Below are 10,586 nucleotides of genomic sequence, written 5' to 3'. Positions count from 1 at the left end.
TGACTTGTATCTATGTATCAAAAGACTCCTGTTATTGGACAAAAATGTATTATTATAATATATCTGTAATGTTGATATTTTTCACTAACGACTATGGATTAGTTATAGGTACCTATATCCAATATTATTTTTAATAATAAAAAAATCGAAGAACTACGAGATCGTTCTGTAATTTGAAATACATAACTGTATACGAAAAATGATTTTTAGCAAAAACGGCGTGATCAGACGCCAGACTATTTTTAAGGATAGGTACTTATAATTTATTTTTCTAATATGAATGCAATGTATCCATTGAATTAGTTAACTAGTTCAATAAAATAGTTAATTTACATTAATTATGTATAACTCATGGAACATGCGTTTTACATTCATAAGTTATACAAAATAATATACTTACGTATATTATACAAATATAGTTACAATAGTTACATATAGTAGTCATATGGGTATTCATATGCTGACTTTGTTTATATTATGATATTTTAAAGTTATGATGATTATACTTACATAATAATTATCGAATTTACAATGTCATTATACAGAAACAGATTTTAATCTACGATGTATAGGAATAATACAAGAAACTAAATTAGGAATTAAATACCTATGGAGTTGAAGGTCATTTTTCGAATTTTAGTCAAATGCTTAGTCATAGTCCATACGGTCATATATTGAATTCAGTATTTCAATCATTTCAATGAATATCAGTTATCACAATTATTAATATTTTATAGTTTTATATTATTAGAATTTATCAACATATTATATAAATATACATAACTAATTGTTTATTATATTCGTTCAGCAATGTAAAAATTATGATTACTGCGAACCATGTGGTATAAATAGATACTACAAATGTCCAACCCACTTTTAAAGTTTTTTGTATGTTACCATTTAATTTCTGGCACTGGAAACGACAGTACACTCAGTTAACGTAAGAAAAACTCGGGTACTCGGGTTGCATATTTTCTGGGTGAAAAAGTATACCAAAAACATTCAATGTTGAACCTATAACTAAATGTTAACGGCATAATTATACCAAAACAGGTAGAAATATTACAGTTGACCTCAGATACTATGTACGAGTATACTGAGTTGAGTAATAGCTTTAAGTTATAAATTTATATTACCTTGCTCAACATCCACCAAAGTACCAACCACAATAAAAATATTGTTCTGCTGATCTATCCAATAAAAAATTATCTACATAACGTACAGTATATTACGTATGTACTATTTTAAAAAAATATCACATAATATAATTATTTATCTTTGTTTATAATAATTATAACAATTTTATTTTTTTTTACACATATTTGGTTAATTATAGGTTCAACGGGTGGAACCCAAACTTGATTTTATCGTTTCACTTACAAATTTTTAATACATTAAAATTAACTTAAAAATAGCTATACATTTATTATGTTTTAGTTTAATTTAGTACCTATTAAACAGAGCATTAGAGTGAGGCAAAATATACCTACATTGTTCTTAAAAAAATTTTTTTACTAATTCAATTTTTTTTTACAAATCATAATTTTTTAATCGAAAATTATTTTAAATGTATTCATAATTTAAATATCATCTTTACCAAAATTTTATTGCTTCACTGATAATCAAAAAAAATATTTATCATGTGAATTTAATGTGATTTATATACAACTATGTTTTTTCACTGGAATTTGAATAAAAATTTCATCCAATTTATAGTTTTAATATTTATAGAAATGGGTCGTAGATAAGTGCTCTTTTAATTAAAACTAAAAATGTATCCTGCTACTGAGAATCTACGTGATCTTTTTCATAATATTATTTAAATTAAAAATTTAATTTGGAAATTATGCATTTTGTAACTCTAAAATATATTTTCAATTTCGTATTTAACGCATTAATATACAAACACATTAAGATAAGTTTTAAAAATATATATTAATTACAACACATTATTTGTATGCGAATTAATTGCTGCAATTAAGATTATACTATAGGTCATCAAATTATGATATGATAATAACCAAAAGACATCTATTCGTTCTGTCTTTAGTATGTAAACTGTAGCGATTAGTGCAACTATATTTTACGATATTTCGAAAGAAACCTGCATTTAATGGTGTTTAAATATGATATCGTCAAATATAGACGAAAATGAAAAGGACAAATCTACAGATGTGTACGACTCGAATTCTTCCAAGCCAAATCTTAAAGGAGACTGGTCGAATTTTTTCTTGCTGCTATTACTGTACACTATGCAAGGTTTCCCTCTGGGTCTTACTTCATCTATACCAATACTTTTGCAAAGCCAGAATGATATATCCTACCAAGATCAGGTAAATTGATACATAATAATAAAATCCAAAATGTCGAAGGTATATTATACTTGATGTTGGATCCAATAAACCATACGTAAATATCATACTATATATTATATAATTAAAATATTGTTGTATTTTTTTTCAGGCTTTATTTAGTTTAGCTGGATGGCCATTTAGTTTAAAACTATTATGGGCTCCTTTAGTAGACGCACTCTATATAGAAAGAATAGGAAGGCGAAAATCTTGGCTCATTCCAGTCCAATACTTAATGGGTAATAAATTTAATTTTTTTCATTATGCTTCTTTACGATCAATTAAACGAATACAATATAACTTGCAAGAGAATTAATATCGTTTAAAAAATATTATTTCAGTTTTTATAAATAAAGAAATATTTATTCATCATCTGTTCTTATTTGGAACTTATAACCTGCATGTGTTCAGATTGAGTTGGGTCGTAAGCTATTAATTATTAATGACTTTATTTAGATTTATGTAATAAAAGTAAGGCTGTGGATTTAATGAACTAAAAAAACATATGTAGATGTAATAGGTATGTACATGCGTTTTTATTACACTTGAAATTATTCCAAAACATGCGAAATCGTGCAAAACAATAAGCTTATTAAAATTAATCTAGAGATAGGTATATGTATAATAATATGTATAGTATAGTATATATGCCGTGAAAAATACCAACAAATACTAAATAGTAAATACATTAAATATGTATTCAATTAAATCAAACTTATATTATGAAAAAAAAATGGGTAGATTATAGTTTTAAAAGAATGTATGTCAAATAAACTTTTTACACTAAAATATCGTTATTCAAATATTATGCGCCGGTTTAATTACCAAATACAATAAATAATAATATTTTTTCACAAATATGTAATAAAACACTAATAAAATATTATAAAAAAAAAAATCATTTAGGTATACACATAATATTATATGCACTAACATCTACAACATTTTAAAAACAAAAATTAATATGCAGTATTTAAAAAATGTATATCTTGAATGAATGCGTCTCTCACTTATTTTGAATTCGGAATGAAATTCTTCGATGTGTAAAATCATTAAATTCACAGCCCTGCACATAAGCGTATCTAATACGTATTTCGGGATTGGAAATGTATGCAGATGTTATACTTTAAAGTTCAAAAAAATCTGCAGAATCACAATATTATATATTTATTTTACGATGATTTCTTATGATATATTATGTATATAAACCATCAATAAAATAAACCTAGCTTATACGAGTTACAATATATTTCATTTGATGTGAACAACATTTCAATTACAAGTGATCAAAACTGATTTTATTTTAATTTCATAATAATTCATCAATAATTACTGTCAAATTAAATTTGATAACATGTAATGACATGTGCCGCAGTACCTACGCATGCCTGAAAACAGATTTTTATATTATACACTGCTTATATAATTATACACACTATATTATACAGTTTAGTGAATACGAGAAGGACGAACAGGGTAACTCCTTGTAAAATTAAATGTATACAATACGTTTAAAGGCAACAATGTATTTGAAAGTCACTGTCGCCTATCAGTTTCTTGATTTGAAATAATCTAAATACATAATTTTTTCCTGGGGCCTGAAAGTCCTAGTTGTGTGTCATTATAATCGTATTTTATAATATAACGAATTTTAATAAATGGATGTTGGTTATACATTTTTCACGGATAAATACTTTTAGTTATGTTTATAATGATATATGTCGAACAGGAACATGCTTTCTCTATATGGCTAAAGATATTGACGATTTATTGCCCAACACGGGAACGCCAAACATCGCGGTATTGATGTGTATGTTTTTCGTCTCTAATTTCCTAGCCGCCACGCAAGACATAGTTGTCGATAGTTGGGCCTTGACAATGTTAAAAAAGTGAGTTTTATTTTTCATACACGTGAACTAACAGTTCAGTTAAAAACATTTTTGTTTTGTACAGGAATAATGTAGGCCATGCGTCTACATGTAATACTACTGGACAGGCAATTGGTATCATGTTAGGTTCCGTGTTCCCGATATTGTTTGCGTCTGAAGACTTCTGCAATAAATACTTACGGGTGACGCCCAGTACGGGAGGATTAGTGACTATGAAAAGTAATAATAATAATTGGTTAAATTACCTAAATTTGTATTTTAGAAATTTGATAGAATATTAACTAATAAATTGTTTATCAATAGAAATGCGTTTAAGTGACATGTATTTTCAGCAATTATCCTCTAAAATATGTATGCATATTTTTTTTGTTTAGCCACTAAAAATGAGTCATAATATTACTATTTACTTGAATCCTTGAAGTATAGATTGTATAAAATATTTTTTTATAAAATATGTTAATGATGAATTTAGTTCAAAGTTAATTTGGTCACATATAATGTGTAAATTATTTGAAATTTATGTCACATTTCAAAAATTTATTTTGATTTGATTAGTATTTGATTTATACTATAAGATAGTCGAATTTATTAATTAGGTGTACTATACGCTTGGGGCTTGATATTTATCTGCGTGACAACATTGATTGCCATATTCAAAAAAGAAAATGATTGTAGATTAGAGTTTGATCATGTAAAACTCAACGTCGCTCAAAACTATACACTACTGTGGGATATTTTAAAGCTACCTAGTATTCGGATATTGGCAATAGCATTACTTACAGCAAAGGTAAATATGACTGAGGATTTATTACATATTTTAATTTCTGTGGGTTATACTGGTTTTATTACTATCGTTCGTGGCCCAAGGTTAAGTTAAGTTCAATACTTCGTTGTTGTTTAATTAATCGGTTTTTTGATTAATTTACTCAAAAATAGGCGTTTGATATTATTAAGAGAAGATTCATTTTTTTTATGATAATAATAATTTGTCCCAATTCAGTATTCGCCATTGAGGCAAGGACTTTATGTTGATGGAATGGGGGAATTTTTTAAGCAATAATGATTCTTAAATTATTTTTTTAAACTGCAACCAAAAAAATAAAGTATAAATAGGTAAATTATAAATGTATTACAAGTTCTACAAGAAAATCAATATATTTCCTAATCGTTATTCGTTGTACACTCGAAGTTGTAGTTTCGTAATATTTGAATTTACGTATATCCATTTCAATACTTATGGATACGTATTGAAAATTGTAATAATTAAGTTGTTATTTTTACCCAATTGACAAAAAAATACGTATACCTGCACAAAGCACATAAAAATGAATCGAAAAATGTGTTGAATTAATTCGAATTATGTACGTCAAGGTTGGATTTTCTGTGACGGATACTGTGACGTACTTGGAACTTGTCGATGCCGGTGTATCAAAAGATGACATTACTGTTATTAACACAGGTATGTTCGTGGTGAAAATACTTATACCACTAGTAACAGCAAAGTACACTTCGGGACCAAAACCAATGAGCATATATTTAAAATCTACAGCCATGAAGTAAATAAATACAAAATATTAAAATTATTTAACTACTAATAATGTTCATAAAAAAAAAATGTACCAACTGTACGATATGGTGTTGCATTAATTTCCGGATTTGGTATACGTCGCGTAATGTATGGTCTTCAAGTAAATTGTATTAACTACAATGATTTTTATTTTTATTTGATAATATTTTGGTGGCATTAAATTTTAATATTCTGTAATTTAATTAACTTTCGTGAGATTATTTCAATTGGATATTGAATATCGTGGACTATTGGTACATTAAATTGATTTTTGTTTTATGAATTTAACTTTATATATCTGATATATTTTAACAAAAATATTTGTTTTTATAAATTATTATAATTGATGTTTTTTAATCGTTAAGTGTACAGTAACATGGTAATATTTTCATGAATTTCAGATTAATCTGGAGCTTAACATTTATCTTATTGGTTTACTTTACTCCAACGCTGATAAATGACGATGGGGTCAGAAATATTCCGATATATTATTATGCTATTTTAATATTAATACTGTTTGTAGACGAGGTAAGTAAACAAAATGTTTATACATAATTTCTACACTTACTTAAACGACTTAGTCATAGTAATTAATATAACGATTATCGATTAATTATTGAAATTAAAAAAATAACGTCATTTTTAAATCTTATCTTAATTTAAAATTAATTGTTTCGATGTTCCTATTGTTCTTATGTGCAATAAATTCTTAAAAAAATAACATTTTATATATTTTTTTTCTCTTGTGAAGTTTTTATTTACATTGTACTCATTTATTCAATGAAAAATGAATTCAGTTTAGAAATGAACTAGTTTTCCTAATTTGATGTGTACTTCGGACTTCCTAAACCATTTCTTCAGAAAAACCATAAAGATTCAGATTATTTTAAATTAATTATAACACACTTAGTTGTACTTATAATTGTGATTTAATACAACTATAAAATATATGATATGATATATTAATTAAGTCTAAATTTAACAGTAATATATTTTTTTATTCTTTTGTTTTGTAGATCCTATCTTACATCATGTTTGTTGCTGTGTTAGCTTTTTTCTCTCGGATAAGCGATCCTCGTTTTGGCGGTACTTACATAACATTTTTAAACACAGTAACAAATTTGGGTGCTACGTGGACGTCCACAGTTGCACTTGGAGTAATTGATTTACTGACATTCAAAAAATGTTCATTCGATTCTTATAATTACTGCTCTACATTAGATTATAAAAACGTAAGACAACGTTATATGGTTTTTTAATTTACATACATAATATAATATTATATATAATTGGATTTATTAATTTGTATTGACTTCGATAACTATTGATGTATATTTTAACTGCAAAAAGGAAAAGTAAAACATTATATCTATTTATATTATTAGTGTATTTACTATAACTAATAATTTGAATAAATATAATACATGATAATAAAATATTTTATAGTATATACTATATACCTATGTTATGATAATAAATATTTATTTAAATTTTCAATATTTAATTCTAATATTATGAATAACTATTAAATAATAATATTGAGCACATATATATAATATATATAATATAGGTAAAGTAAATAGTTTATAACTAATTTAAATTTATTTTGCGTTTTTAACATTTTTAGACATGTGAAGAGGATGGAGGTGATTGTATTACAACAGTAGACGGTTTCTACTTAGGAACACTTTTAAGCGTTACATTTGGATTTGCTTGGTATGGTTTTTTTAAGAATATCATTAGAAAACTTCAAACTAAAGGAGCTTCTCATTGGATGGTGAATATAAAACGACCAATTTCAGAGAGTATCTAAGTGTAATATACTATGACTGTATGTTGTATAATCATGATATTTAATTTAATTATCTACTAAATAGATCAATTGTGACTAAAATAGTTATACTTTGTTATGTTTTTTATTAAGTATAATTATTTAATACAGTAAAAATGAAATCTATTAATGTAACTGTTGATGTCGCACGGATTAACTTAATAATATTTCTTTTTTCATTAATAATCCTTTTGATGAAAAATATGGAATAAATTGTATTAATATAAAGTTAATAAGTTAGTTTTAATATAGTAAATATTGATCTCATGTTTTTTAAATTAATAATGTATTTACTCTGTTAAATAAAATATATATCTAATTGAAAAATATATTACATGTTTAAACACTTCGTTTTAAGTAAAACAATTATGTTAAACTTTGCATCTGCATCTTGTTTTTCAAAGAATATTCATATGAATGTATATATACATTCAATCATCATAGAAGTAAGTTCACGCAAATTTTAATATATCTAATTGCATTACGTTATTTGATTTATATTTCTGTTTCGACCAATTCAAGAGGAGTATAGATAGTGAAGCAAGTTTAATCAATTATTTCAATTAAATGTAATTGTGCACGATGCAATGAAGCATTACATTTACATAATAAATTCTAATACCTATTATTATATTGTGTAATATGCATAAGTATTCAATGGTGTTATTGCAAGGGGGGAGTTAATTTTGCAACCCAAATAAGTATACATATTTAAAAAAAAAGAAAAAACATCTTTTAATACTAAGCGTATAAATATTTTGACGAGTACCTTATTATTATTATTATGACTAATGTTAATTCTGAGAAAATAAACATGGGTTTATATTATAAATGAACAATTATAGGTACTTACCATAGTTATAATAGCTATTAGTTCTAGTCCAACTAACAAACTGATTAGAAATCATTGAATCTATGTATTATGTATAATATGAATATGAATACATTTTACCATTTAATGAGCAATAATAATACCATTAACACCTAATAAACTAATTAGGTACATCAGCCAGTTACCTTTAATAATTGGAACACCTGAATTATTTCTAATCACGTGACCTTAAAGGAAACTGTGATTCATATTAATAATTTATGCATAAAAACAAACAAGCTGATCTTATATTATGTAAGGATCAAGCGTCTAGTCATTAGTTATTATGGACCAATATAGATCCACAACGAATAAATAACCCATACAAAGGACAAAGAATTAATTCGGAAACTACATTTTAATCACACTATAAAAGGGGCTTATGCTCTTGTCCTCTTGATCAGGAGTGGCTAACAGGAATAGACTTTTGATCTACTTCTGAGTTTTTCTAGGTTGTTATTAATGTAAGGATGTGTATGTTATATCTATATTTATATGAATTTATATATATATATATATATATAGTAATATAATGAATATCCATAGAATAAAATGTACTTGTTTTTAGAGTATAATTTCATTTTTCATTAAGCTATTTATTGTCATTTTCCAGTCACAATCATTAATAATATTATTATTATTGCTACTAAAATCGAATGCTGTGGCTGTAATTTATTATTTTTTTTTATTTATTCGTGGGTTAAAGAGATAAAAAAATGTTAGTTTTCATATCTTAAAAACCTTTGGATTATCGCTTTTGGAAAAAACATAATACTGAACTTATATACTGATCTGTAAGTTTATTTATTTATATCAAAAAGTAACTGTAAGTAATGGTTTATGATAAAAAAAGTACGAAATATAATTTTTTTTTTTTTTGTAAATGTTCGGGTGTGTATTTAGGACCATGTCACACTGTTAGTTTTCACTTCACGAAATAATATATTACTAGGAAGACCAAAAACCGTTCCATTTTTTTTCGTTACAGAAATGTTTTTGTTTACCCTCAAACATATAACGTATTAATATACAAAACTCAATGAAAGACAAAAGAGAGTTGCTACAGACTCAAACTCCGACACCGCGACCGATCTATTGGCATCCTTTGGTATTGAATACCTTAGACTAAAAAAATGAGATAAAATTAGTGATGGGTAATTTCAATTTCGTGTAAATTAGTAACCTGATGATCAATCAAAAATTCTTTGGAAATGTTACTTGAAACAAATATGAAACAATAATGAAATAAACAAACTATTGCGGTGGGTACGTGTTTTACATAGCAGTCGAAATATAAGTGCTTGTTTGACTGTTTTGAGTTTTTGACCGTAATAGACCTGGGTCATGGGATCAACTCACAACATATATAAAATGCAAAACGAAAAAGTTTTCATTACAACTTTGAAACACCAACACTAAAAATTATAAAACTTTCGTTGGCACTGAGAGCTTGTACGAGTATATATACGAGTATATAGTGAAAACAGTAAACGCAGATTCGCTTGCTAAAACGAAGCGAAATATTGAACCTATAAATATAAAATCGGGGAACTTGTTAAGACTAGCAAGCAGAGCGAAAAAAAAGCGAGGAATGGGAGGGAGGATAATCGTAACGCGGAATGTTCATGACGTAGACCGTGGTCGTATATTTGTATTCAACGAGTATTTTTTATTATGTGGTATTCCGGATTTGATGTTTTAAACATTCCCACTAATATATTTTTTTAGTTTATCCGTAATAATTTTTAATCATAAAAATATCCATTTCATCTCAACCCACACCCTTCCGCAAAAAAAAAAACAATTACCAAATACGGCCGGCCATGACGCAGATCATTGTTTTTCTTTAAACGAAACCGCACAGAGGCATTCGCAAATCGCAATTACATATTTAACAGCGATGCGTCACTATGGATCATTGAAATAATTATTTCACCGCCAATTAAAACTTATCACTAATAATAATTATCTGTATTATACACACACACATACATACACAAATATATATATATTATAATATAAGTGTCATATAATATGCTGCTGGTGAGTTTAAAAAATAAACTACACACTGCTGTGC

The 10,586-nt window shown here is 26.2% G+C and overlaps 1 protein-coding gene across 1 annotated transcript; it reads left to right on the top strand.

Annotated features, from left to right (window-relative positions):
- Window positions 1-2,040: 2,040 nt before the first annotated feature.
- Window positions 2,041-7,764, top strand: LOC132917838 (acetyl-coenzyme A transporter 1-like). Its single transcript, XM_060978779.1, has 9 exons — window positions 2,041-2,333; window positions 2,464-2,590; window positions 4,081-4,240; window positions 4,305-4,459; window positions 4,837-5,027; window positions 5,612-5,796; window positions 6,209-6,335; window positions 6,824-7,039; window positions 7,435-7,764. The coding sequence occupies exons 1-9, from the start codon at window positions 2,127-2,129 to the stop codon at window positions 7,618-7,620; spliced, it is 1,554 nt and encodes a 517-aa protein (XP_060834762.1). The 5' UTR covers window positions 2,041-2,126; the 3' UTR covers window positions 7,621-7,764.
- The last annotated feature ends 2,822 nt before the right edge of the window (window positions 7,765-10,586 follow it).

Source organism: Rhopalosiphum padi, chromosome 1, assembly GCF_020882245.1.
Source record: "Rhopalosiphum padi isolate XX-2018 chromosome 1, ASM2088224v1, whole genome shotgun sequence".
Lineage (NCBI taxonomy): Eukaryota > Metazoa > Arthropoda > Insecta > Hemiptera > Aphididae > Rhopalosiphum > Rhopalosiphum padi.
Note: the sequence above shows the minus strand (reverse complement) of the source record. Positions and strands in the feature narration are given on the sequence as shown.